The sequence below is a fragment of the Phalacrocorax aristotelis genome, chromosome 17 (assembly GCF_949628215.1).
Source record: "Phalacrocorax aristotelis chromosome 17, bGulAri2.1, whole genome shotgun sequence".
NCBI lineage: Eukaryota > Metazoa > Chordata > Aves > Suliformes > Phalacrocoracidae > Phalacrocorax > Phalacrocorax aristotelis.
In genome coordinates, this window is record NC_134292.1 from 1318479 (window position 1) to 1346064 (window position 27586).

Here is a 27586-nt window from a genome sequence, read left to right on the forward strand (position 1 = left end):
GGGCAGTGCTGGCATGGGGACAGGCAGATCCACCCCTCGTTTGCTTTGCTTTTGTGGCCCTGATGCCAGCCCTGCCCAGCCAGAGCCCACCTGCCTCGTGGCTGAGCAGGGATGCGGTGTTACCATGTAGGCTTGGCTGAAACCTGTGGCCTGGCTCAGACATGGCGCTGGTAGGGCGCAGCATCTGCCGGCAGTGCTGTGTGTCACTGCTGCCCTTCACTCTGCCTCACCTTGGGGCGATGGCAAACAAATCGGGAGAGGCTGGGCAGAGTGCTGACTACCAGATACCCAAGCAATGATTAAGCTGGAGGCAGCAGGAAAGCTGGAGGTATGAGCAGGGAAGGGCACAGGATGCTGCCCCAGACCTCGGTGGGGCTCTGGGTGACACGGGTAGCTGTGTGAAGGGTCCCATGGGTAGTCCCTGCGTGCATTTCATCTTCGAAGGGTTCTCAGGGGTGTGGAGGGTTATGCTGGGTGATTGCTACCTCCTGTGTCTGGAGTGTGGGTGGTGATGCATGGCTCTGGCTCATCTGGATCAGACCTTTGCACTCCTCTGAGGGTGCCGCTCCCTGCCCTGCTGTGACAAAGGTCCCTGCAGCTCTCAGGGATGAGTCCTGGGAACAGGAATAGACCTTTCCCACCCATGCGTGTCACAGCTGATTGCAGATACGCCTTGCCTGTGCCCAGATTCGGGTGTTTTGACAGGGCTTATGGAGCCCAGCCAGGGCTGAAGGCTGGTTTAAGGCAGCATCCCCCGTGGTGTCACCCTGCATGGCTTGGCATCTGCACAGCCATGTCACCAAGGGCTCCCCCGCCCCAAGTCCTGCCTGTGGGGTGCAGGGTGGGTGAGCTGGGGTGCACAGCCCTGCACCAGGGGCTTGCATGCAATGGACAGAAGTGGCTGAGGGCAGCTGGGCACAACCCCTCAACGGGACACAGCTCTGCTGATGTCAGGGAGGGGGACACGAGGGCTGATGCGCAGGGGCTGGGCAGGGGCCGGAGTGGGGTAGGAGGGCAAGCGGGGTGCATACGTGTGTGTGCGTGCACTTTTCTGCAAGGCGAGGCAGTTGAAGTGGGGGGTCACTACCCCTGGGCAGTGCCAGGGGTGTCCCCAGTTGTGCAAGGAGCCAAGCCCATCGCTCTCACCCATATGGGCTTTTTGGGCAGGGCTTCCTATGGCCCATAGGGACTGACACCTGTGTGCTCCTTACCTTGCCCTGCAGCAGGTGAGCCAGGCCACCACCATGCTTTGGGTGGGCTAGTGACTCCTTGCCAGCTTTGGGGTGTGCCCGGACACCCCCAGGCATACAGCTGCCTGCATGTCCCTGGACATATGGCTTTGGAGGAAGCACACTGTGCTCATCCAGACACGAGCTCTGCCCTGGCTGCTGGCATCCAGCGTGCTGCCACCCAGCCCGCAGGCATGCGGGGTGGTACCCTGAGATGCCAGGGCACAGCAGGAATCACACACAGCTGGTTCTCAATCCACCTAGGATACACAGCCCTTGCCCCCACCTCCGCTGGTGGGTTTGGCCAAAACTGAGGTTCCAGGCACAGCCCATCCCAAGCCAGCCACCCTGCCATCCCTTGCCTGCTGCCAGCCTGGCAAGGGGAGGGCACAGACCTGCCATGGGGTGCCGTCCCTGCACCTGGGGACCCATGGGCATCCACCCCCCATGTGTGCCGCTTGGGCAAACCTGTGACAGAGGATGTATCAGGCTCCTGTGTCAGGATGCAGCCGCTGCTCCCCAAAGGTGCTGTGCTGTCCTGCTGCCTTGTTCCTGAGCATCGGCATCAAGGGGTCGAGTTTTTTCTGCAAAGCCCCGTGACCCCGTGAGTGTCTCGGTCTAACTGCCCCAGATCTTGCTGCCGAGAAGTACTGGAAACATGGCTCGAGGGCTGCTGAAACGTCTGGTAAGCAGGCAGCACAGGAGAGCGCTGCCTGGCTCCCTGCCTGCTCCTGCCTGGAGCAGGAGCTGCTGCCCTCTCCTGCTCCCACGCAGAAGTGCTGCTGGCAGCCCTGCCCTGGCTCCAGCATGTGCTTTTCTCCTCCAGGATCCTGGGTCCAGGATCTGTCCCCCTGCCACGCTCCCTGTTTTAAATCTTCCCCTGCTTGGAGCACGCTCCATGCAGAGGCTGCAGCATTACTGCTGGACCACGGGCTGTGCAGCTGACTGAGCCTGCCACCACCCTGGTGCTGTGACCTCCCGAGTCACGCATTGGCATGAACCTTGTTGCTGTCACCGAGGGGTGCTGGGCTCTTCCCAGCCTGGTGATGAGCATCGTCCCTGGCAGAGCCGAGGGTAACTCAGCCCCCAGTGCGAGAGCCTGCAGCCCCAGCTGGAAGAGCAGGGGCAGGTCACCAACTTGTCTGTGGCAGCAGTCACCCCAGGCACCAGATGAGGGGCACCACCCCACGCGTGGGCACTGCCAGCTCGTACCAGGCTGGAGCCTTGCTGTCCCTGCACCAGCCCCAGCTTCTGAACCCTGCGAGCCTGGAGCCTGGCTGCGCCCTCCCACTCCTGTCACAGCCTTCCCGGCAGCCCAGACCGCCTGGGGATGTGTGGGCTGGGTGTCTCTGCTGGGCAGCATCCGCCAGCATGGGTGGCTGAGGATGTGGAAGACTCTGCCACTGCTGCTCAGGTACAGCCGATGTCTGAGCCCTCTCCGCCCACAGTGAAGCCCAGGGCTCCTTGTCCTCATGGGGACGGTTTCTTCTGCTAATGAAGCAGAGATGGGTGGCTAATGACTGCTCCTGGGGCTTAGATTTCAGAGATCTTTCTTATGCAGGTGCTTGTAACTCAATCTCCAAGGCTTGGCTTCCCGGCAGCAGATCTGATAGCACGCCTGTCCCTGAAAGGTGAGCCCCTTCCCACTGCCACATCCACCAGCAGCCGCTGGGACCAGGCTGGGGAGCTGCTGGTGACTCAGGCCCCCCATGCTCCCCATGGGACTGCTGCGGCCCCCTGGGACAGCGCGGTCCTTCTGCCACCTCCCCTGAGGGCCTGGGGGGAGCATCTCAGGACAGGTAGGGATGGGGGACAGGGGAGGAGGGGAAGGATGCCTGTGTATGTCAAAACACTTAAGGTCAGCTGTAGACTCATAGTGGGGTCTTGGTAGCCTCCAAGAGAGGTTTGCAAATATGCTGCGTGGTACCAGATCCCGCTGGATCACTCAAATCCTCCCTGCCAGCCTGCATGCCTGTCTGTTGCTGCTGACAGCTGTGCCACGGCGGTCTGGCACAGCCTGGGGCTGGCAAGGAGCAGGGATGCAGTACTGCCTGGTCCTCCGGGCATTGCTCCCCTGCCCACATGGCTGACATGCTCCTGCCCACCCCATGCTCCCCACCAACCCAGAGCCCAGGCAGGCTGCTGAGGTCCAACCAGCCCAGATCCCCCACGGGACATAAGGGGCATTTGGCAGAGATGCAGGGGTGGTGGCACTAGGGAAAATGCATCCCCCATGGGTGCAGGCAGAGCCATCTGTAGTGGCACGTTTCAGCTTTTCTAGGTAGGGCTGTCCACGGGGCAGGCAGGCAGCAGGCAGGGATGCTGGGCAGGGAGCCTGATGCCCCTGGGAAATCACTACGTGGGGCTGGTCCCCATATCGCCCATGCATCAGATGCACTCAGAGGTGGCAGCCTGCACCCTGACCATGGGTCTGATGGCTCCTCTCACCCTCCCCTCCCCAGCATGTCCCAGGCCAGCAGCAGCCCCCGGGCAGAAGATGCAGGGACATGTGTTGGAGTGCACTCGCGCACCCCAAGCCAGGGCAGCCAGCGGGTTGAGTGCATCATCTGCTACTCTTCCTATGACCTGTGCAGCCGGCTGCCGCGTCGGCTCTACTGCGGCCATACTTTCTGCCAAGCCTGTCTGAAACGCCTCGACGCTGTCGCCAATGAGCAGCACTGGATCCCCTGCCCACAGTGTCGCCAAAATACACCCACGCCACGTGGCGGTGTCGCCATGCTCGACCTTGACCTGGCCACCTTTCTTGCCGTCAAGGCTGACAAGGAGCATCCCCGGGTGGCTGGCAGGTGCCAGCCTGACTCGGCCACCAAGGGCTTGTGCAAAGAGAAAGCGGTCACCCAGCAGCCAGCCGGGCTGTGCCAAGATGTGGTGCCCCCTGTGCCGTTTCCCCGATGCAGCTGCTGCCAGCCATGCCTGTGCTGTGGGGTGACGGCGGCCTTCGAGAGCTGAGCAGGACAAGGGGGCTGCTGGCAGTGCATCGGCATCTGAGCTCCAGGGGTGCAGTCTGGGACCATTTTTGGGGACCCCACGCCATGCCCCAGACCCACGTATGGACAGCAGCTTCACTGGCAGCCTGGGAAGGGCTTTAGGTTGCCCAGGGCTTGCTATCCATCCTGCCGGGATTTGGAGCGCAATGGGGAGGATGAGGATGCCCCCACCCCTTCATCCTGCCCACCTGCCCCTCTGACAACTCAGTAGCCTGGTCCAGCCATCACAGATGTCCCCTGGTCCCTGGCCCAGGGCTTGCTCACACCCAGCTTCTCCGTGCATATGGCTTTACAGCAGGGACATGTCCCCTGAGCATCTCCCAGACAGCAGACACAGGAACCTGGCACAGTGCAGTGACACCATGATGCTCTGGGGAGTGTGTCCAGCACCCTGAAAGCTTCATGCCTAGTAAACATCTCTCTGTTGGCCCTGCTGGGCTGCATGTCTTGGTTGTATTTGTTGGTAAGGCTCAGGCTAGCCTGTGGCAAGCCCTGCCTGCAGTGGGGCATGAGGGGGGAAGTGACCTACCTTGCTGGATTTCTGTTCTTTGAGTGCTTGCTCTGTTGGCCATTTGCATGAGAAATTTGGGCATTGGGATAGCTGAACAGTTGAAATCGAGGATGGCAGGGCCCACAGGAGCTCCTGCTTGGCCTTGTGCTCCATGGCTTGTTCCAGGTTTGGTCTTTCTTCCTGACCCTCTCCTCACCTCCCTGCCTGCATACCTGCATGCACCCCATACAGAAACCCCTCTGCTGTTTTTCCAGGTGGAGTCTTTGTGTGGCTTTCCCTGCCTGGCTCCAAACTGGGGGTGCAAGGACGAGCGCCCAAACAGCCAGGTGTGGGTTTAACAGAGGCCAAAAAAGGGGAGGACTGGGGTGCACTAGGGTGACACTAATACAGTTTTTGGGCAAGGCTCGAGGTTGCCTGGGCAGCCTTTGTGGTCCTTCCTCAGAGCCCATTTTCTGCATCTGTTTTCCACGTGGTTTCTATGCTCTTGCAGTAGCCCAGCATCAGGCACCACTGGCTGTCCCTTGAGGCTCAGCAGGGGATCCCATCCTGTGCCTCCCTGGGTCCAGCAGTGACCTCATGCCCCTTGGGCAGTCCTGGTGCTTGGCTACCCCTGTACTGTGTGCCAGGGCTGCAGCCAGAGGAGTCCCGTGCCCACTTCATGCACAGCACCCATGCCTTGTTCAGCACCCGCCCTGTGCACAGCACCCACCCCATTCACGGCGCTCACACCATGCACAGTGCCCATGCACAATTCTGCCACTTGGTGTCACCTGCCATAAAAAATTCAAAGCTTAGATGTTCCCAGCAGACCCCAACCTGGGAACCTTCCAGCCATAAGAGCAGTGCCACCAGTGATGCCCCAGGGCAGAGATGCCCGGGGGGACAGCAGAAACGTGGTGTGGCATGGGGTGGGCATCTGCCTGCCTTGGATCTTTAATTGCATGCAGTAAATTAAAGCCTTCAAGCATGGGACGAAAGCTAACAGAAAGACTTAAAACACCTTCCCCTCTATCTTCACTTCTTCCCAAACACTCCCAGTGGGTGGTGGGAAGAGTCTGGGAAGGGGAAGAGTCGGGGAAGGACCCATCCCTACCCCAGCCCATCCCTAACCCAGGCACGGCTCCATACAAAGGTGCCAGCAGGACTCGGTGCTCAGTCCCGCACCTTGGATCCCAGCTTTCCAACAGTGGAGGGTGACAAAGACCCACAGCTCCCTGTCCCTAGCCCCAGATCCTTGCCTCTGTGCTCCCACCCCTGCTCCACTGCATCCCCCCAGCACTAGAACCAAGCTGTGCAGCTTGGCCCTTGCAGTGATCATCTGCTCATGTCCCTGCTGCTCCCAGCCAGTGGCTGGTCTTTGAAGGAGTTTATCTGCCCCACCATAACTTCATTGTGGGAATTGTCTTGGCGTGCTGGCTGGGGACCCAGATTTACACCCCTTGGCTAGAGAAGGGCTGGTGTTGAGCCCTGTGCCTTGGGGGACTCCTCCATCGGTCAGCATAGGCCACCCAAGCTCCTCCTTGCAGAGCAGATGCTTGGAGCAGCCTCTCCTGGTGCTGGCACTGGGGCCAGGCTGTGCTGTTCCATGTGGATCCCAAAACTGCAGGAGGAGGCATCGCAGTGGGGGAGTGGGGCACCGGTGGGTGCAGCCCTGGCTGCGGACAGGGACCTGGGCTCTTCCTGCAGAATGCCAGGTGCCCCCCTCCAGAGAAGGGGGCAGTGACAGGGACCCACGCTCTGCTGAACACTGGCAGCGTGCATAAAGGGACAGTGGTGGCTCTGCTGGGGTTCAGGACCCCCAATCACAGTCACCAGCCTGTGATTGCAACAGGGTACAGCCAATGTATGCAAAACAAGAGTGGGGCCGGGCACAACTAGCACCAGCCCTGTGCTTGGCTGGTGTCCCTGGCAGGCAGGACACTGGGGACATCTCTCCTGCCATGTGCCATGGGGGTGTGCAGCGGTGTCACAACGAGGGGCTGGTGGAGGAACTGAGATGGGTTTGCAGCCTGGGCACCTGGGCTCTCTGAGCGCAAAAGATGGAAATGGCCTTGCTTTTAATAGGTTTTGGGTTTTTTCTTCAATGAATTTTATACTTCTCACCTGATCCCAGGTGGCTACAGCCAGATGGAAATGCAACCCCTGGGGAGGAAGAACATTTTGGGACAGGGCTCCCTAAAAATTTGGGTGCTCATATAGCCCACAGCTACTGGCAGGATGAGCTGCTGCTGCAGCTCCAAGTGGCTGTGGGTTTGTGCCCTGCTTCGGGGCTGGGCTGGAGGATTCCTCTCAATGATTTCCAGATGGGGATTAATGCAGCAAACTGAGTTTGCTGCAGGATAGATAAACAAACAAAAGCTCTCTGGATGCTATTAATAAACTGCCTGCCTGCTGCTTCTGCCCCAGATTTGGGAACATCCTGGTCCTGACCTGAGGCGCAGGCATGTGCTGCCTTGCTGCCCTTCCAGCCCTTTGGCCATGGGGCAGAGGTGCCAGGGATTCCTCCAGGAATGGGACTGCTGGGGTCCCAAGTGGGACAGGAGATGCGAGGGTGTGAGTGGAAGACTGTGTCTCTGCTCCTGGCCCCCATGCCAAGCTGCGGGTGGAATGAGGTGCTCCCAGCCGTGTCCCCTGGACCCCTGGTCCCCGCTGAGCTCTGCCAGGGATGGTGGGCACTGCGAGGTGATGCCTCTCCTCTCCAGCCGTCTGCTGGGGCTTCAGGCAGCTTTGAAACTGGAGCAGGTGTAAACAGGGTGGAGTCAGACTTTGAGCCCTCTTGAGCTGGCATGGCCATGCTGGGGTGAGGGTAAACAAATTTTGAGCAACTGCAGCCCAGCGAGCTCACCTTTTCCATGCCCTCTCATGTGGGGGGCTCCTGGCTGTGCCCCAGTGTGCACACACATTTGTGACCCTGCTGGGGAAGAATAGGGTGGCCCATGGGATTCAAATCCCAACCCTGCTCATTTCGGCATGGCTTGTGGTCTCCTGCCAGGGGCAAACAGAGCCTGGCCAAGGGCTGGGCTCAGTAGGGCGGCCCATGGCTCCCAGCAGAGCTCCCTATTGAGGACCTCTGGCATGGTGGGCCAGCACAAAAGATGGGATTAGACCTAGTGATGATATGATTTAAGCTTTGTCCCACCCTGGCCAGCTATGGGGGTCCTGGGTCCATACATCCCTCTGTACGTGGCTGGTGAGGCAGCACACCCATGGGGGATGCCCTGTGGGGAGGATGGAGGCCATGAGGTGGGTCTGGTTTTGCTTGTTTCCAGCTCTCCAGCCTGCAGCGCACACAAGCAGTTAATCCCAGGCCACACAGAGCTGGCTGCTTACCTGGCTGGAGCAGTGCCTGGCAGAGGGAGGGGCGAGGGCACGGCTCTGCACCTTGCCAGGGCAGGCATCACTGCAAAAATATTTGCTGAAAAAAGTGCAGCTCCACCCCAAAGGAAAACTGGAGCCAGGAGCACAGCCTGCTCCGAGTTTGCAGACAGTGGTTGGTGGCGAGTGGCGAGTGGGGGAATGTGTATGGCTGCAAGGGAGGCCAAGCACATCCACCCGCTCCCCTCGCAGCCAGGCACTGCCTGGCATCTCTGCTCAGAACCACTGGGCTCACCCAAGGGTGCCAGGCAAGGACGGGTGGCTGGGCAAGGCGACAGGCACTAGGGATCCTGTCCCTGGGGAAATCCTGGCACTGGAGGTCAAGGAGCCCTCGCCGTCTCAGTGGGCAGCCATGCGCTGCCGGAGGGTCACCAGCACTGTGCTGGCCTGCCTGCTCCTCCTGCGCCCGCTGCCCTCGCCAGCCTGCCCCGCCGCCTGCCGCTGCTCCTCAGGGGAGGTGGACTGCAGCGAGCGTGCTCTCCGCGAGGTGCCACAGAACCTGTTGGCCAACACCAGCACCCTGTGGCTCGGCTACAACTTCATCACTGTGCTGGGGCCGCGGTCCTTCCCTCTCCTGCCTGGGCTGCTGCTGCTCAGCCTGCCCCACAACCGCCTGGGGCTGATCCACAGCCAGGCGCTGGTGGGGCTCGGGGCACTGCAGGAGCTGGACCTCAGCAACAACTATCTAACTGTGCTGGCCCCCGAAACCTTCCTGCCCCTCACCAGCCTGGCCACGCTCAACCTGGGCAGCAACAGGCTGGGGGAGCTGGAGCCCGGGGTGTTGCATGCCCTGCCCCAGCTCCGAGCCCTTCTCCTGCAGGACAACCCCTGGGTGTGCAGCTGCGGCATCCTGCCCCTCTGGCGCTGGCTCAGCCACAACAGGGAAAAAGTGCGAGGTGAGTGCCCGGAGGACCGTGTCCCCAAGCCCCCCACCCACTCCATGCTGTCCGGTCACTCTGTCAGAGCTGAGGCAGGACCCAGCACAGTGGCTGCCAGCTGGCCATGGGCTCATGTGGTTGGTGCCAGTGGGGGTATGGTGAGGTTCCCCAGGACCCATCCCCAGGCCATGGCAGCTCCTGGGTTTGCCTGGGTGGATGTATCGCTGGGTCTGGTCCCTGGTGCCCACCCTTGGCCAGAAGCGGGGATTGCCTGGAGAGGAGCACTGGCCCAGCGATGGGTACCCAGTGCTGTCCCCAGCAGTGGCACCAGTCCTGCCAAGGTGAGGGCAAGGTGAGCTGGGCAATGGGCACCTGAGGGGGCAAGAGGAGCCTGTGTATCAGGGTGGGCATCACTGCTGACTCAGCCAGGACTCAGTGCCTTTAGCCCCTTCCCCGGTGCCTTCATGAACATGGGTCTGATCCTGCCTTTCTTCCACTGTGAACCTTGGTGAGACAGCTCTGCCAATGAGGTCTCTCCCTCTGCTGCCACCCACTCCTGCTTGCTTCCAGCCTGGGAGTGTGCCTGTCACTGGTGCTGGCTAGAACCTTCTGTGGCATCTCCAGGCTGGCTGCTCACTGCTTTCCATGCCTGTCCCCCAGGAACCAGGCTCACCACCTTGCCTGACGCATCTACTGTCCTGCTCCATCCTATCCTGCCCCAAATCCATTTTCCAGTGCCCTCTCTAGCACTGTGTCCACCTCCCCATCCTGTCCCACTCCCCAGGATGTAGATGAGCCCTGAATCCTCACTGATCCCCTTCTTTGTACCCTTCCCTGGGCTATCTTGGTCAACCTGGCCCCTGTCCTCCTGCCCTAGTCCCCTCTGTCCCATACAGACCTGCCATACCCTCTGTCCTGGACACCTGCTTTGCCCCAGCTGCCCAGTGTGCCCGTCAGCACTGCTTTTGTCTTCCAGAGAAGAGTTTGCTCCTGTGCAGAGTCCCGGAGCAGCTGAACAATTATCCGATTATGGCCTTCAGGAATGAATCCTTCAGGCAATGCCAGGAGACCTCACTCTCTGCCCAGCACTACATCGCCTTCTTGATCATTGGACCATTCTCATTCATGGCCAGCATCTTCTTCTGCACCTTCATGGGCTCCATCATCGTCATTTACAACAATCTGCGCAAGGAATCCTACTTCTGGAGGAGACCCCACATCTGCAGGGGCCGCTGAGGCATGGCGACCAGGCTTTAGCAACAGGCAGGCAGTGGTTCATGCCCTTCTCCAGGAGTCTGCACCTCCCTGTTGCAAACATTTCCCTCTGGACCAGTGAAAGGATGCTCTGTTCCTGGAAATCACTTTTCTTCCTCCTCCCAGAGTCCCCCAGGATGATGCCAAGCTCCCACCGCCCCGCTACCAGGGGAAGCAGCCTCCAGTTCATCCCCTCTGCAGGGCACGGTCTGACCGCAGCTACTCTCAGTGTTTCGGGAGGCTCCGCCAGGCCACCCTCAGACCTGCACATTCCCTTCCCAGCGGGGCCAGGTGATCCTTCTCCTCCAGCTCACCCTGTCCTACCCCTTCTGCTGCCCAGGGGCCTCAGGGTGCATTTCAGGATGCACCATATGCCTCCATGTGCCTTTTGGTGCACCCCAGGGGCCTCCATTTGCCTTTCAGTGCACCCAAGGAATCTCTGCTTGCCTTTCAGTTTGCCCCAAAGCCCTCCTCAGGCCTTTTCGTTCCCCCAGCACTCCCCTTCTGCCATTCAGTGGCCCCAGCAGACCCAGAGTGCCTTTCCATGCCCTCAAGACCCCTTGGCTTGGCTTTTTGTGCATCCAAATGCCACCCACTTGGCTTTCTGTGTCCTGACAGGCTTTGGTTTGCCTTTTGGTGTGCCCCAGAGCTCTCTGTGTGCACCTGAAGGTCTCTGGGTGCTTTTGGGGGACTCCAGAGCCTGCACGGGACTTTCAGAAAGCCCAGACCCCTCTGTGCACTGCCCAAGCACGGGGAAAGTTGCAAAATGTTTCTTTTAATAGTTTTTTTTTCCTTGAGACAGGGCTGCTGGTGCTGAGAAGGCTCAGCCAACAACCAAGCTCCAGGGTGAGGCTGAGGCTTAGGGTGGGTGTTGGAAAGTGACAAAGCCTCAGGCTCCCACTGATGTGGCTCAGCAAAGGGGCTGCCAAAGGATGGGTGAGGCAGCACAGTGGTTCACCCCCCAATAGCTTTTTTCCCTAGGCTAAAACTCATCCAAGGCCAAGGTCTAAGGTTAGCTCAGTGATGGGAGTGGGGACAAAAAGGCCCGTGTGGGTTTACAGGAGAGACCCTGCAGCCCTTGCTGCTGCCTCATCTCCCATCACCCACCAAAAGGGGCTGGGGTTGCCCCTGCATCTCCCTGCTGAAACGCTTCTCCACCATGTTGCATGGAAATGCTTAGTGAGTGTACTGGGACATGTCCTGGAAGGCGCTGGAGCTGTGCTCCAGAGGAAAGCACGAGCTGGGGTGACAAAAACATCTCTCAAGGAGGAGCAAGAGCCCTTTCTGGCATGAGTTCTTACCCATTGCAAGGCGATAAGAACCACAATGAGATGACTTTGGCCACCAGCCTCCCTCTATTTGCTTGCTCTCTTGCCCATGCAAGAGCTGTGGGACAAGCCAGGGATGCGGTGGGGGTCAATGCATCCTTTGGCAAGCTCTTGGCAAGGGTTAAATAAATCATGCAGAGAATAAACCAATGTCACCTCAGTTGTGGCTTGCTCCCATTTTTATTTTCAAGAAAAAAACAACGCAGTGTGCTGCAACACTGCTCAGTTGCCACTCAGCTCCTCCTGCTGCACCTCTCCTCAGCAAGGGGTGTGAGGACTGCGGGCAGCGCATGAAAGCATCAGCTCCTCCAGTGCTACCAGCCCTGTACCCGGGACAGCTGCAGGACCTTTGCCAGGATCGGCCCCTTGCACAGCAACTTTCCCAGGAGCAATCCCAGCTCTCCTAGACCCTCTCTAGTGACAGCACTCGGTCCTTCCCAAGAAGGCCTGGGCTTCCCATTTGGAGCTAGGACCTCATTTGTTGTCCTGCACGGCCACCTGAGCTCCGCTCCTCCTCCCAGATAATCCTGAGGCTGAGACCCCCATGGAGGTTGGGCTGGTGGTCTCAGCATGTGGGGAACATGCTGTGAATGAGTGATGTGGCTTCAGCTCAGCCTATGGGAGCTGTGCCTCTGTTTTGCAAATCCCTGTGGATGGGCTGACGTGCAGGGACTTCCCCAGAAGCCTTCATCTTTGCAGTTGGTCCTCTGTTCCCAAAGGCCAGCCCCACTGGCAGTGCCCCACACCAGCTCCCAGGAGCTGGAGGGCACAGCAGTGACAGGGACCGTTTTCCCCTGGATGGGGGTGGGTGAGAGCCAGCTGGCACGGTGCTGGCGTTTGGACAGTTTCAGGCTGTCCCCAGCTCCCCACTGCCAGGCCTGTCCCCTCCACACTGAAAGTTCAGGCTGTCCATCAGCATGGCATCCCAGAATGGTGATGTCCCTTCCCTCCCGGTGTTCCCTGCAGCTCCTGGCCTTTCTCCCTGCTGGCTTTCAGTCCCTCCCCATCCCTCCACCTTTTACAGTTTGCAAACCCTGCAGCAGTGCTGGATGAGGCTCTGATTCAGCACAGGGCTCCCTGCCAGCTTTGCCAGAAGGCAGGGATGGAAAGAGGCACACAGCACTGGAATAAACCACTTCATGATCCAGTCTAGACTTTACTGAGCTTTTGCAAAAACTTGATATTAATGTTACATTGACGTATAAAGTAGAATGGGTCCAATTTCTCAGCTGGAGTGAGATGAACTTGATGGAGCCACTGCAGTCAGTGGAACGATACTCACAGACCTCAGCTGCCGTCTGAAAATCCTGCCTGCAAAGGCAGCCGACCCTCAGGGGGAAGCCCCAGGTGCTCGGCTGGGACAAGAAGTCAGTTCATGCCACGGGCTTGGTACCATGTTGCAGGTGGGTTTGGTGCCTTGGCAGGAGGCAGGCTGCATCATTGCCCATGCGCATGCTGTAGCTGCTCATCACCAGCCTGGCTGGTGCCAGATGCTTCCCCAACACTGGTGTCTCCGCACCGCTTGCAGCACCCATGGGGAGGGTCCTGAGGGATACTGGCACATGGGCACGTATGTTTGTGGGGAGGAACAGCATGAGCCTGCCTTGTTTGGTTCCCTTTTCCTGAACTGGGATCCAGTTTCCACATCTCCAGGTTCAGGCAGATGCAACCATGTGAACTGGGGCTTCAGGGCTGCTGTGGGAGATGCTGGCAAGCTTGAACTGTAGCTAAGTGTGGCAGGGAAGCTGCCAGCGCCAGCTCTGGTGCTCTGACACTGCAGGCAGGCTGGGTGGCCGCTGCAGACACCGCAACACACAGCAAGCCATGACCAGCCAGCAGCATCTCTCCTTGCACTGCTGGTGCAGAGGCAGTGTGGAGCTTGGCTAGACGTCAACGCAACCATCCAGAGTCATTCCCCGTGAAGATATTCCTGGCCAGGAGAGCCACAGTGTGAGAGGTACAAGCTGGCCATGGCCAGGTCCTGGGGATGTCTTCTGTGCAGGAGAGTTGGGGAGCCAGGATCTTGGCTGACAGCATGTTTGGAGCTCCAGAGTACCATGCTTAGCACAGGAGCATGGGCTGTAGGGCTGGGAGCACTCCTGCTGCAAACAGACCACATACAGGAGCCACATCACAGCCATGGGCTGATGGGAGGGAGGAACAGGGTGTTCATCCCCTGCAAGAAGCAGAGCACACATCTTCCAGACCCTGCTACCGAGGCAGGGGTCGCTCAGCACAGCAGGAACATGTGCCCATCCTGGCGAACCGCGCCAGCTGTTCGGGACCACAAGCACGTTGCATTGGAGCCCTCTGGGGTGGTGGCTGGAGCCCTCTGGGGTGGTGGGAAACGTGGAGCACAAGTCTGAGGGGCCGTGCATGTGCCGAGAAGCCTGAAGCCTGCGAAGTGAAGCACATTTTTGTAGTGTGGCACCAGCTCTTTCCCACTACTGTGGGAGAGCAGGCGCCATGTGCCTTTCAAAGTCCTTTCCCCTTGCATGTAGCCAGTCAGTGGCAATACTGATTATCAATAGCACTGGTTGGAAGCAGTTATCTCTGTACAGTGAAGACCAAACCATGTCCTGGTTCTGCTGTGCATTCTGGGGCACGAGCATGGCAGCAGGTCTAGGAAGGGAGGGAGATATACAATGAAGTCACTGTGTATGGATGAAGGATGTTTTCCTCCCATCTCACCCAGAAGAACCCATCAGTGTCCCTTGAAAGACAGTCCTGGCTGTGCCTTCCTACTGTGTTGGGCAAGGACTGATGGCCCTCAGGGAGAAGGTCACACCACAGTGCTGACTGAGGGGTCGGAGAGGTTGAGCTGGCCAGTGATGTCGGTGGGATGATATTGCTGCAACACACAAATAGACAGACAAGGAGAAAGAAGTGTTAGGCAGTTCTGGCACTTGCCCCCACCTCTACTTACATCTCATGTGTCCCTACAGGATATCTCTTGGGGGTGATGCAACCGCCCAAAACCTGCTGCTGGCCGAGATCCCCTTCCCAATGCCATCCAAGCTTGTGCAGAGGCCGTTGCAGACACTCTCCAAGCACCCTACAGCTGGCAGGGAGGACGCCCAGCAGCGCGGTGCAGCTTCTGCAGAGCATGGCAGCCGCATCGCCTGCTGAGCGAGCCCCTCTCTGCTCTGGGAGAGCTACAGGACAAAGCCTGTGACTCATCAGCCCAGCCCACGGCTGAACCTGTGTTTGGAGGGTCTGGCTGGTTTTCAGCATCTCTCTGGTGCCAGATCAAGCTGTGCTTTGAGGCCAGGGCGTTTCACCTCCTTGCTTGAATGACTGTGCTTTGACTATCCTTTCATGCAGGTGAGGAGGTGTGCAGTGTGGCTGACTTGCGATAAACTGTGGCGTCATTTGCTACTGTGAAAATACAGCCTGTGCTGGGGATGTGGCCTGGATTTGGGGTTCTGCGCTCCTTGCAGATGGGGGAGGACTTGGCAAACATTGCATGGGAGAGACCTTCCCAGCCGCAGTCCCACCAGCAAGCAAATGGGGAGAGCAGAAATACCCTTCAACAGGCAAGAAAAAAAGTCCTTTCTCCCCAGGCAGGGATTTACAACTGGGCAGTTATTTTCTCCCTTCCTCCTTCCATACTCCCTTCCTCTCCCAGTCCCACTGTCCTAACTCCAAACCCTGAACTGGAAGCCCTGTCCAGACCTGCTGCGAGAGCGGGTGGCACGGAGCATCTTGCAGTGCTGTCTGGGGACCTAAATTGGTGCCAGGACAGGAAAGGGTCTCAGTGGGTCTCATGTGCCGCAGCGCGGACCCTCTCCAGTGACATTTGCCCCTTGCACCATGCTACCCAGGAGGGCTGCCATTTTGCTGGGCTCCTGGTGGGCTCCTCAGTGACACGATTTTACCTGTCTTGCATTGGTCAGTGGTGACTGTGGCCCCCGTGGTGCTGCTGGTGTCTCTGGCACTGTGGCTACCCTGCATGGCTCTACACCCTGCCTCCTGCCACGGGGAGGTCTGGGGTCCCCCCAGCTATTGCATGGGGTCCTCCGGGCTGCCCTGCTTTGCCCAGTTTTGTGCTTCTCCAGGACCCCTCAGTGGGGAGCTGCTGGGGCAGGGGCGGGAGCCAGCATGTTCCCGTCTCCCTGGTGCACGTGCTGGGGACGTGCTGACACCCAGGGAGTATTTCACAGGATCATTCTTTCATTTAGAGGACTAGATAATATTAAAACAGAGACTCTGAGAAATTCCTTGCTGCGGCCTTGCTTTGCTAAGTGGCAACACCTGGGCTGTTGCCTGTTTGCACAGAGAACAGCCGAGGTGATCCTGAAGTCGCTCTGCCACCCTGGGGGGAGCTTTTTGTGGCTATTCATTAGTCCACCAAAAAACGCCCCTCTCTCCCAAAAACAGGTGCAGCTGCTCCCTCCTTGTGAAAAATTAGGATTCCAGCTGGATGCAATCTTTCCTTTCCATAGCAAAATGGCCGGGAGGCGTGCGCTCGTGGGACGGTCAGGGGTTGATTCCCGCAGGGAGGAGAGGCGACTGGGAGAGGGGAGAGGCTGGGTGACTCACTGGTGGAGAAGGAGGAACTTGATATACAAAAAGGAATGGGCAGAAGAAAGGTCCTTTGTTAAATATCCTGCCTGATGCAAGTGCGGGGGGGGAAGTGGTGTGTGCATGTGTGTGTGTGTGCCTCGGTGAACATGTATGTGTGGCTGCTGTGGTGGAAAGCTGGAGCTCTAGCAGGGCAGGCTGGGGCATTCTGGCCTCTCTGCACAGCTTCGGGGGGGTGGGAAACGCTAAAATAACCAAGCAAAGTGGGGAATCTGGCCAGAAAAATTAAAATACAAGAGCATGGCTTTTGATTTGAAAGCATATCTCCTCCAATCACAGAGTATCACAGGGTAACATTCTCATTTACTTGTTTTGTGTAGAGTTCACGCATGCAATTTTTAATAATAAAAATAAAAAAAAAAAAAAAGGAAAAGAAAAAAAGCAAGAAAACCGTCATATCAAAACTATGTTAAAGTAGACTAATGCTAGAAGCACATACCAGTAATTTAGGGTAAATTATGTTACAGGGATGGTGCAATTATCCCCAAACCAAACATTATAAAGCCAAGAAATTAATCAATATTAACCGTAGAAGAGACTCAAACATGTTAAGGTATGGAAGTGAAGTGAAGGCACCAAAAACTTTAAATGACAACCAGGAAGAAAATATAGACAAGAACTTAATATGTCTTTAAAAATGACTTCATCCTAATCTGGGCTGATATGGTAGTCCCTGGCTGGTGGAAGATTTTCTGGAAGAATTTTGGGTTTTGGTTTTTTTCTTTAATTAAAAATTAGGATTCCAGCTAAATGCATTCTTGCTGTAGAAAATGTCAACTTTCCTTTAAAAAAAATTAGTTGTCTTTGTCCTACTTTTGGTTCTTTTGGGCCAAAAACTATGTTCTTTTTCAGCCAAGAAGCATTTGGCTTTGGGACAGCTGATCCTTCACTGAAAAGGTGACCTTTTCCATGAACCCCCTCAGTTCTCGACCAGCTCTGGCACCATCCCCATGGCTGCAGGGCGAGCATTGCCTCGCAGTGCCGGGCCCTCACTTGGCGGTGACGTGGGACATGTGTCATGCTGTGTCTGGGGAGGACGCCCGCGGGCTGGCAGTGTGACTCTGCGGGGACTGATGACGGCTGCAGTGGGGGGACTAAGGGACCTGTGCACCTCGTTACGTGTCTGTACGAAATGTGCCGGCTCGGAAGGTGTCTGTGTGGTTTATGCGTCTCACATGGCTTCTGTGGGGTTGCAGTATCGTGGGTGGCTGCGATGGATGGCAGTACGTCAGCTCTGCGAGTGCTATTCGAGTTGCAGGAGCTGCCTATGGGGAACACATGCATCTCCTCCTGGGGCGGTGGGGATGATGTGCCGCGGAGAGGCTGTGCAGCTCGGGTGATGGTGGGCGCTAGGACGTTCAGAGTGGGGTGGTAGCTTCCCAGGGCTGTCTTGGCTCCATGGTGCCAGCCTGTCTCTCTGGCACTCCTGAGGGACCATTCTGCAGGGCTGCAGAGCAGAATCCATTTTTAAAACTCCCGACAACGAAAAGGAAAGAAGCAAGGCCACCAGGTTTGCATCTTTCGCTCGCTAGCCAGGAGAGCCCATGGGGCTGGGGTCAGCCTGGCCTTCCAGCCCCATGGGCTCTCAAGCCTTGCCCATCTGAGACCTGGTATGGGCCCCTGGCTCTGCTGAGCATCATAAAACAGAGCGCCTCGCTGCTTTCTCATCTTTACAAGGACCCCAGGCAACGTGTCCCAGCATGCTACATACTCATGGGGCCTTCCACAGCAGGAGGGCATTGGGGTCTCTGAGCCAGGGCTGCTGCATGGAAGTGGAGGGAACCAAATGTCAGGCTGTGACGTGAGCTGGTGGCACCACCTTCCTGCTGGCTGCTCATCCCACAGAGCAACCAACAGGTCTCCCAATATCACGACAAAGCTTGCTCCACCACAGGCCTCCTGTGATAGCCGGACCTTGGACCTGCTAGCCTCCATCTTGGTCATGTTGACTTGGATGTTGGCCCCACTAGCCTGTTCTTGACCCAGCTAGCTTGGTTGCCTGGGAAATATGTCCTGGGACCCTGGCCACATCGTCCCATGGCAGGCAGAAGACTGCGACAGGCTCCTGGGCAGTGACCCATCGTTGCCCGTAGCTGCCTCGCGGATGCAGCTGCCCCAAAAGCGGGGACCATCTTCTGGGATGAGTGGGGCCATCTCCCTCCACAACTCCCCTGTGAGCAACGTGCCAAGAAGATCACGGCCAGGACCCAAAGCACAGGGAGCCCCATGTCACGCTGGTCCCCACCAGGCGAGGGAAGGGGAGAGCATGGCTCCATCGCTTGCCTGTGTGACCTCTGGAGCAGGTGGCTGCTGGACCTGGTCAGCCTAGGGCACTGAGGTGCTTCTACCCTGGGACAAAGTGCTGGTGAGTGGTGGGTGCCACAGCACGGAGCAGGATCAGGCCCAGGATACTGCCCTGAAGAGGGAGTGATGTGGGAGGTAGCAGGGGCACCATACACCAGCTGCCCCATCTTTCCTGGGTTGTCCCCCTTTCCTGTGCCCACTGTGGGCACCAGTGTCCCCAGGTGCCGACTACACCATGATGCTTCTGCTCTCCCAGGACAGGGCCCCTTGGTTTCATAACCATGGAGTGGTTCAAACACAACAAAACATGGGGGTCTACTCAGGACATGTTGAGGGTCCCCCCAGCAGATTTTTCTGCAACTTTTTCTCTCCTTTTTTCTGTACATCCCACCTGTCCCTCCTCGTCCTCACTCTTCCCACATTCTCCCCCCTGCACCACCCACCCCATCTCTGTCTGCTCTCCCCCAGTAGGGACTCAGGCCACCAAGACCTGCAACCTTCCTGCAGAGCTGCTCGGGGTGTGCAGCAGTGGGGAGGGAGGACCCCAGACACGGGGGCATCACTGGGACAAGGTACCACCTCATCATCGAGGTAGATCATCGAGGCAGTGCAGGAGATGACAGGGAGGCCCATCTTCCCCATGGGGCATGGGGGATGAGTGGGGAGAGCATGGGGTCCCCCCCCACGTCTGCGAGGTTTTGAGGTGACAGTGAGAGGAGCACTTTGTGTGAGATGGTGGCAGCTGAGCCCAGCCGAGGGCTCAGCTGTTCCCAGGGCTGTGTCCCAGGGGTGCTCCAGGAGCTTCTTGGGATGGAGCCTGCATTGGTGTCAAAGGCAGCCGCCTCCATTTTGCATACAGAGCCGTGGCCCCGAGACCCCCTGCAGTATCCCGTGCTGCTCCCCAAGGCACCCCGAGCCTGTGGTTGGGGATGGGCCACCCCACCACAGGGGGCTGCGTCTCCCCCCACTGCCGCCGTCCCCCCATCCCCGCCTTGCGGCTTGGGCAGCCTGGCGGGGAGCCTGCTCTGAGCAGCCCTGGGCAGAAACCCACCGATCACCCCAGGGAGGTGATGTCGGCAAGCCCGTCGCGCCAGGAGGTCGGGCAGCAAAACGCAGCGGCCGCTGCCACACGAGACAACAGAGTAGCCACAGTGCAGAGTGTCATACAACAGACAGCAACATGCAGAGGGACACTGGCTTAGTCCGACAGACCAACAGCCCAACCTGACGCTGAAGAGTGTCTGAAGCTCCAGCACGAGCAGACACGTTTGCACATTTGGAAACAGCTGGCTTGCTTTAGAGGCAGCAATTTGGAAATTTTCTCTGGTTACGTGAGAGCAGTTTTACTCCAAGGTGGAAAGCATAAGTTTGAAGCAAGTTTGGGTCTTTAACAACCTCCTCTTTCAAGCCTTTGCGTCTCTTGTCTAGAGCTGCGTTACTGCTGACGATAACCAGAGACAGCTGTCACTCCTGTGCCAAGGACTACGTCCCGAATGCTAATCGTCACAAACAAAAATCACATGTAGAGAATGTGACACGCATGGCTCTTGGTGAGGTGACACGGTGCCCAAATTAAATTGGGGTGATCGTTTTTAGGCATACAATGACAAACAGGTACAGGAACACTCAGGAACAGAAACAAAGAAAAAAAAAATGTCATCGGTTTCAAGAGGTCAGCACCGGTAAGGTGAGCGAAGCACAGAGAGGAACATCAGAAATCATCCAGGCAAAAAGAAAACAAAAAACAAAAACGAAAACTCGGTTGCATCTCCCAACTCATCACAGGACTCCAAGCCACCTCCTGCCTGCCCTCCAGGATCCCAGCATCCTTTCAGGTACACGGGATGACTGACTCACTGACTCACTGACTGACTGGTGACGAACATGAGCTATGCATGTACACTGGCAGCTTCGGGATGGGTGTGTGGCAGTCGATGGGATGGCAGAAGAGAGAAAGAGAGAGAAAGAGAGAGGGCAGAATTGTTCTTCTTCCTCTTACCGTATCCTTGGAGGACCTACGTCTCTTGAAGCTGGAGGCCAGGGTGGAGGTGATGGACCTAAAAGTGGCTTTCTTTTTAGGGTCAGGTTCTGCTCTACCACTTTTTCTATCCTAAAATGAATATGTATAAGTGATTAGATCTCTAGTGTGTTGCTGGAAACGCTAAATCTATTTGAATACTGCCCCGTGTCATGTCCTTCATTTAGGTGAGAAAGCTACTGGAGGTGTCCTGTCACTCCCAGTCCTCCAAGGGCCTCCACGACCCACAGCTACAGCACGGCCGCCACACTGCTACAGCTACGGGGCCGGCCTCGCATCTGGAGCGCTGGAAACCCTCTGGGGAGTAGCCCTGCTCTCCTGGGTGTCTGCGTCCAGGCCGGCACAGCTGACCTCGCTTCCTGGGGATGCTCTGCCTGGCGCCCTGCCCCTCGCTTCCACCGCTAGCCTGGCTAGACCGAGAGGTGAGATGCTGCACCTACCACTAAAAAAACAAAAATTGCTCAGGGCCTTTTCTGAGGCTGAATCCTAGTGCCACAAGAGAGAGAGAGGACTGCATTGAAAGAGAAGTCATTGTATGAGTATTCTGTAAAAAAATGTATTCAAAAATTTAAATGATGCAGTTGTGCAAAGCCGAACGTGGTTATTGGTGGTGGTTTTTTTTTTTCCCAAAGTAAAACAAGTTAAAAAAAAAAAAGGAAACTGGAAGAAAAAGAAAAGGAAACAAAAATAAAGGAAAAGAAAGGGAGGAGGCAAAGCGTTAGCACTATGATGTCATCGGGATCGGGATGAACTCAAAGAGAAACAGAACTGAAAAATGTAGCCATTGGTGTTAGCGAGTCGGACCTGGTTAGCGCAGGCTGGGAGCACCAGCCGCCATGGTGCGGGGGCAGCGAGCCGTGGGGACCGGCCGCGCTCTGCGGCGGGCGCTGAGAACGATTCCTCCCCAATTGCTTTCGTGCCAATGAGTGTGACCTTTCCGACGGGGGACGGAGTGACCAGGTCTGGCTCTGCTACCGCACGGGGGTAACCAAAATGTATCCCGCTGGTGCGTAGAGCATGCTCGGGGATACATTTGCTCCTCCTTCTCAGTTCTCTCTTTTGCGGACATGCACAAACGGAAAGGAAAGCAAGATGAATGGAATGAAATGTCTTTTTCTTCCATGGCATCTCAGGAAATAGCCATGGCAAAACTGTGATCCCAAAAACCATTATTTTTGTTTGTTTGTTTTAACAAATAAATCTTTCCACTTGCCTACCTTCTAGCAATGTACCAGATACTAGTGCTCTGACGTTTCCTCCTGTGGAAAAGTCTTACAATGTCAAACGGCTCTTTACCATGAGGCTGTTTACCCCCACAGGGCAGCATGCTTTGCTCACAGTCCCACAGACTCTGCCCAAGGACCCAGTGCAGTATTTTCTAGAAGGTTGGCAAGTGAAAAATGGCAGTGCAACTAGTGTGCTCTGTCCCAGCAGCCTGAACCCCCTCGGTGCTGCTGCTTTTTGGAAGCAAAGGAAAAAAAGGAAAAAAAGGCGAAAAAATAGAGAAATGGCTTTTCCGAGACTCTTATCCGTGAACTGAACCCAGCGAGCTCTCAGGGTACAGCAGCCCGGCCTCGTGCTTCCCCTCACTGCTCCACCCGGGCAGCCCACCCGCACGCCCCAGCCAGCGCTGCTCCTGCAGGACCACCGCTGCGGGCTTGTTTTGGGGTCCCCGAGCCTCATTCTCTCTCTTTCATTCACTGGCTCTGCCGCGAATGGCAGTCTCCTTTAGTCGCTTAAAGGATCTCTTGCTCTTTGAATGCCAGTTTGCTTCCCCAAGGAAGGAAAGCAGCCCAGGCAATTCAGAGAGAGTCTCCAGCTGCCCTAAACTGGGGTTCGGGGCACCGTGGGTCTCATCCCCAAAAGCAACGGGGTAAGGGAAAGTGTGAGGCTGGTGGCCCACAGACATGCCCATGGCTCAGTGTCACTGCCAGGCACTACTGACCCTCCTGGGCTCCCCTGCCTGAGTGGCACGGAGGTGTTTCAGGGATGGGAGAAGCCGGGGAAAGCAATGGCCCACAGAAGGGGCCCGAGGGAGCCTTGGTTCTGACAGGCACCGGCATTGCTGGCTCCCACGCGGGGAGATGTCCTTGTCTCCAAATGACAAGAGCACGCACCACCTCTTTTTGGAGTCTGTCCTGGGTATGACAAGGGCTACCACACCCCTGGGGAGTGGGCAGGGAGGGGAGGTGATGGAAACCATCCCTGGAGCATTTCTCCACCTGAGCACCGGCCAGGGATGCTCAGTGGCAGCGGATTAACCCTCCTGGCTGCTGGTGAGCATGGCTGGAGCTGGGCAGCAGAGCTGAGCGCCTGCAAAGGGAGCCTTGCTGGCACCGTTTGCTCTGCCAGGGCAAGGTGTGGCTCCAGCTCGTGGTCCCCAGCAGAGCAAAATCCCCGTCCCGAGCACTGCTGGGGGCATTTGGGCCAGGTCTCTGTCCCAGTTGGAGCTGTGCATGACACCTCCCGGGAGAGATGGCATCAGCCAAGGGCAGCTCCCAGGGACAAGGCAGAGGGGCCATCCCTGCAGTTTGCTAGGTAGGTACCCAGTAATGCCCAGCTGAGTTACTGGGGTGAGGGACAGAGGGCCCCATGCTAATCCACAGCTCTGCATTCACTGATTTGGTGAAGGAATGGAAAACGCACCTGTTGGAGATTTGCTCTAAAAACGGTTTGTCCTACCTGCAGGTTTTTCCTCCACACATTAACGGCCGCAAACGCCAGCTGCATCTGCTTCCTCCGCGCGTCCTTATGCCTTTTGTAAGCTATTTCTATGAATATTAAAAATATCCCGGCAACAATACCTCCAGCCACCAGCATAAACACACCTGAAATAAGCAGGAAAGTTACAGGGGGCAATGGAAATTGCACCATGACACTTCATTTCCTCTGTATCACACTCAGCAACAGGAACATCTGCCAGCCCAGAGTCCCCCCGGTTCCCCGCCATCCCCCCACAGTCCTGGAGGGGCCAGAGAGGGGAACACAGCAAAGCAGGGCAGGTGCTGCAGGTTGGGCACCCATGGTGATGGGCAGAAAGGTGATGGGGTGCTGGATGTCCGTGCAAGCTCCTGTCGGTCGGGCACAGGGCACCGGCTGTGCTGCAGCGATGCTGGGGGCAGGCACGGCGTGCTGGGTGCTGCACCAAGCACCAGGGCAGACCCTGCCCCTGGGGCTGTAGGGTCATTTGCACCAGAAGCCCAGCTCTGGTGCTCCCGTTTGGATCATCAGGAAGGACAGCCATGCACAGAGCTCTCTGTGCTGTCCCTGGCCACCTGCAACCCTTGGGGCTGACATTTTGGGACTGGTATCTTGAGGAGACGGAGCAAAGTGCCCCCTCTCTTGGTGCTTCTGCCCTCACCCACAGTGCCAGCAAGGATGGGGTCCCATCGGACACCCCTCATCCCACATTGCCACATTGGCTGGGTGAAGGACCAGCAGAACAACATCGCTGCAAAGGGAGAGCCCGTCTGGGGGAACTCACAGTCTTTGCAAAGAGGGACAAACAAAACCCCCTTCTGTATTGATTATCCTCCTCCTGCCCCCTGCCCGCTGCCCAGGGCCAGCTGGGACACGCTCCTCAGGGCTGGGGGGCTGCCCCTCACCGCCAGCTCCCTCCTGCAGCAGGGTCCTCGCTTGCCTCCATGGCCGCTCTCGCCTCCCCCGAGGTGCTGCTCCCCTCTCTCTGCCTTGGTGACAGCTCTGATTTCACTGTGACAGCCGCAGTTTGGCCAGAGCAGAGGGAGGGGAGCAATGTTCCAAGCAGGATAGCCCCACCGATGAGAAAGCCACCCCAGGGAAGGTGGGGAAAGCTTCGCGGAGCTGTTTCAGACAAGGTGGGATTGCAGCCCAACACAGCAGCCTCCCAGCGCTAGGAAAGCACAAACCCAGAAGAAGCACAGCTTTGGCCCGAGAGGAGAGCCCTGGAGAGGAGAATGTCTTGAGCGAAAGCAGGCTACCCAGCGAAGAGGAAGAAAGAGGTTTGCAGAACAAACCTGCCATATTTTCAAAGGTGAGTGTTGCTGGGGCATTGCTACGGGAATCACACTCCTGATACCTCACCCAAGTCTTGTCCAAATCCTCCATGAAGCCGTTCTCGTGGGACCTGAAAGCACAAAGAGACAGGACAGAGTAGTCACTGGGGACCAGCCACAGGCAGCAGGGGCACAAGCTCTTTGTGCCTTCATGCCCTCCGTCCTAGGACTCTGCGCTTGTCTGCAGCCTACGAATACATGAACCGATGATGTGTGCGTGCGCACGCCTGCCTGACTGCGTGTGTGTGCACATACATGTGCTTACGTGGCTTTTGTGTAGACAGTGTCTGCGGTGGATGTCCATACTACATGTGCTTGCACACTGCCCTGTGCACAGCCATGAGCCCTGTGAACGCTGCAGCGGGTGCAAGCAGGCATCCACAGCGTGTCTGAGAGCCCAAGAGCTGGCCAGCCACTGCCGAAAGGAGCCATGTGTAAGCTCGGATCCCAAGGGGAGGGATGGAGCTGATGGGTGTAGGCAGGGCTTGGAGAGTGTGCTCAGAGAGATGCTGCAGGTAGCTGACACAAAGCACATCCCCGGTGTCCTCCTGCACAATCCCCCCACCTGCCAGGGCCACTTGGGAGCTCAGGCAATGCTGGACCCCAGTCCTGTCTGATCATCACCAGCAGCCTCTAGACAAGCGTAGGGGAGTAACTGCTGCCTGGCAGCAACCTGCTGTGCACGGTGAAGGCTGTGACTCCCCAACAACCTGGTGTCACAGCCTGGGAGGAAACAAACCATGTCCCTGCAGTGCCTGTCTCTGCCTGAACAGCTAGTGGGGAGGGAGGTGGGCGCAGAGCACATCCCCACCTTGCATTTTCCTCCCTCTTGTTCCTGGCACACCTCCACTGCCTTCCTGGGCCACCTGTAGCCAGAAAAACACCAAGGGCTCCTGCTACCTCTCCAGGCTTCTCACATTGTTGTCCCAAATCCCATCTGTCCTGTGGCCACCCACCCCCATGGAAAGACCACCCCACAGATGGGGTCCCATGGCTCCCTATGTTACCCTGGGTCCTGCCTGCATCTTCTACACCCTGCCCATCCTCCCTCTCAGGCCTTTCATCTCCACCTCTCGGGCAGGACCCTGGTGGCTTCAGACCCCATCTATAAAATTAATCTCACTTGTCCCCCTCCCTCCACTTGCTGCTTCCCAGCTGCCAGTTACTCCATCACCACATGCCTCTGCAACAAGTGCAGTATTTCCAAGGAAATACCTTTTTACCCATAATATCAGATTGACCTGTGGCACAACACAGTGCAAGCTCATGCTGGTATAAAAGCCTTAGTTGCACTCAACAGGGGTCCTGACATATCTCTGCCTAGCATGAATAGCCAGAGCTGAACGGAAAACCCATGGAAGATCGGACCAGGGCAGCACAATGCTACCGGCCAGGCTGAGCTCGCAGGTAGAAGTGGGGAAATGGCAGCACCCCTGCCTGCTGCTGCAGTCCATGCCCTGCTCACAAGGACCTGGTGCTGGATGGCTCCAGGGGTGCTGCCTGCCAGCTTTGCCTACGCTCCCATGGCCAAGCACAGCTCCTGCTCTCTGCCCTGCTCTACTCTGCCTTCCCACCGTCTCTGCGCTGCTCCCCCAGCCCTGCAAGCCAGAGCTGGGGCTGCGGGTGCCCACCCCAGCCACTCAGGCACGTCCCCTTCATCAGGAGTGACACAGCAGCCCCCAGAGCCCCGTCCCCGCGGAGGGTTTGGAGGGTGGGGTGGCAGTGCCTGGCACGAGGCTACTTGCGTGCTAACACATGCAGCATTCAGGGCAAGCCTCATGTTGAGAGCTGTGTACTGACTTGAGGATGGCCAGGGAGACGTTCTGCTTCCATGGGCTGTCCTTGCGCATCCCGATCCCGAAGCCGGAGCGGAAGAAAAGCTCCCCCGTCGTCACCAGGTCACACTTCTGGGAGGCCTCAAACTCCAGCACTGCCGAGTCCCAGATGAAGGCATGGAGCTTGCTGAAAACCGGGAGAGAACAGACAGGTAAGGCTGGGCAGCCTACCTTGTCTGCAGCCACCATGGGAGAGCAGTGAATGCGCTCCCAGACCTAATTTAAACACTGATTAGTGTCATCCCTATCCCAGCAGGGTGTGTCTATGTGCTGCTGGGAGGCAAAAGACTTGGCAAAATTTTGGAGGAGGGATGTGAGCGGTTTACATGGGACTTGAAGCCACTCAGCCTTGCACAGAAGCAACTGCAGAGGCCAGAAAGAAATGCTGTATCCAGGGCCACAGCTCTGAGTGTGTCTTTTCCCCACAGAGACCTTGTGCTCTCCATGCAGAGACCCGGCACACACTTGGGCTAGGCAGGCCCCATCAAGCCATGCTTTGACTGCAGCTCCCTCCAGGTTTGCATCAGCCCTGCTTGCTCCACCAAACTGCAGCCCCCCCCAAAAAAACCAAAAAACCTCTCACAGCATGGCCAGAAAAGGTGCTGGACCCACTCACTTGTCTCTGACTGCCTGGATGGCTTCGGCAGCGCTCTCATAGTTGTGCTTCTCCATGTGCCGGTACATGGTGCTCAGCTCCACCTGCCGTCGGAAGTAGATGTCCACCGAGCTCTGCTTCACCGTGGCATAGATGAACTTATCAGAGGGGTTGCGCAGCTGAAAGGCAAGGGCAGGGATCCTATGTCTTCTGTCCTTCATCAACCCAACTGGCTCACCCCAAAGCTGTGTTCCCTAATTTCCCATCCCCTTCAGGGACCTGTTTTCCAGAGAAGTCCTTGATCTCCTCAGTGGAGCTGAAGATGCCATGGGGCAGTGGATACCATTGGGCAGTGGATGCTCTGGGACGATGGTGGTGGGGCAGGGGATATTATGGGATAGGGACACCGTGGCCCTGAGGATGCAGGAGGCCTGTGGATGCTGTGGGGCTGGCAGTGCCATGGGCAGCGGGTGCAGGATGCTGTGGGTTGGTGCTGCTGTGGGATACATTCCTGTGTGCTTGGGCTGATAAGCTGTGGCTGCGTCCTTGCCAGAGTAGGAAATGGGTTTGAGGCATGTTGGTATCTGCTAAGAGTATTGACTGCACCGCAGGG

General features: G+C 57.4%; 3 protein-coding genes across 15 annotated transcripts in view; 2 read left to right on the plus strand and 1 right to left on the minus strand.

Moving 5' to 3' along the window:
• The first annotated feature begins 243 nt into the window (after nucleotides 1-243).
• Nucleotides 244-4258, plus strand: RNF224 (ring finger protein 224). Its single transcript, XM_075112236.1, has 3 exons — nucleotides 244-328; nucleotides 2791-2860; nucleotides 3692-4258. Exon 3 carries the CDS (start codon nucleotides 3693-3695, stop codon nucleotides 4197-4199), a length of 507 nt encoding a protein of 168 aa, XP_074968337.1. The 5' UTR covers nucleotides 244-328; nucleotides 2791-2860; nucleotide 3692; the 3' UTR covers nucleotides 4200-4258.
• Nucleotides 4259-8225: 3967 nt separating this feature from the next.
• On the plus strand, nucleotides 8226-11742 carry LRRC26 (leucine rich repeat containing 26). Its single transcript, XM_075112021.1, has 2 exons — nucleotides 8226-9019; nucleotides 9978-11742. Exons 1-2 carry the CDS (start codon nucleotides 8476-8478, stop codon nucleotides 10235-10237), a joined length of 804 nt encoding a protein of 267 aa, XP_074968122.1. The 5' UTR covers nucleotides 8226-8475; the 3' UTR covers nucleotides 10238-11742.
• A 977-nt stretch (nucleotides 11743-12719) lies between these two features.
• GRIN1 (glutamate ionotropic receptor NMDA type subunit 1) overlaps nucleotides 12720-27586 on the minus strand; it is a 40058-nt gene continuing 25191 nt past the window's right edge. For 2 of the 13 annotated variants that reach the window (XM_075112009.1, XM_075112008.1), the window contains 7 exons: nucleotides 26995-27152; nucleotides 26344-26505; nucleotides 24505-24614; nucleotides 23192-23337; nucleotides 21314-21565; nucleotides 20471-20581; nucleotides 16816-17614 (listed from right to left, as the gene is read on the minus strand). In XM_075112009.1, coding sequence (XP_074968110.1) covers nucleotides 17411-17614; nucleotides 20471-20581; nucleotides 21314-21565; nucleotides 23192-23337; nucleotides 24505-24614; nucleotides 26344-26505; nucleotides 26995-27152 — 1143 coding nt within the window. In that variant the 3' untranslated portion in view covers nucleotides 16816-17410. Of the gene's footprint in view, nucleotides 14435-16815; nucleotides 17615-20470; nucleotides 20582-21313; nucleotides 21566-21726; nucleotides 21769-23191; nucleotides 23338-24504; nucleotides 24615-26343; nucleotides 26506-26994; nucleotides 27153-27586 lie in introns of those variants that run through there. The other 11 variants (XM_075112016.1, XM_075112015.1, XM_075112013.1 and 8 more) reach the window with 8 other exon arrangements.

Excerpts from the sequence above, each read along its gene's own strand:
- LRRC26 (XM_075112021.1), top strand. The coding sequence starts at position 8,476 with ATGCGCTGCCGGAGGGTCACCAGCACTGTGCTGGCCTGCCTGCTCCTC. Across the intron at positions 9,020-9,977 it reads CAACAGGGAAAAAGTGCGAG|AGAAGAGTTTGCTCCTGTGC; the intron begins GTGAGTGCCCGG and ends TTTGTCTTCCAG.
- RNF224 (XM_075112236.1), top strand. The coding sequence starts at position 3,693 with ATGTCCCAGGCCAGCAGCAGCCCCCGGGCAGAAGATGCAGGGACATGT.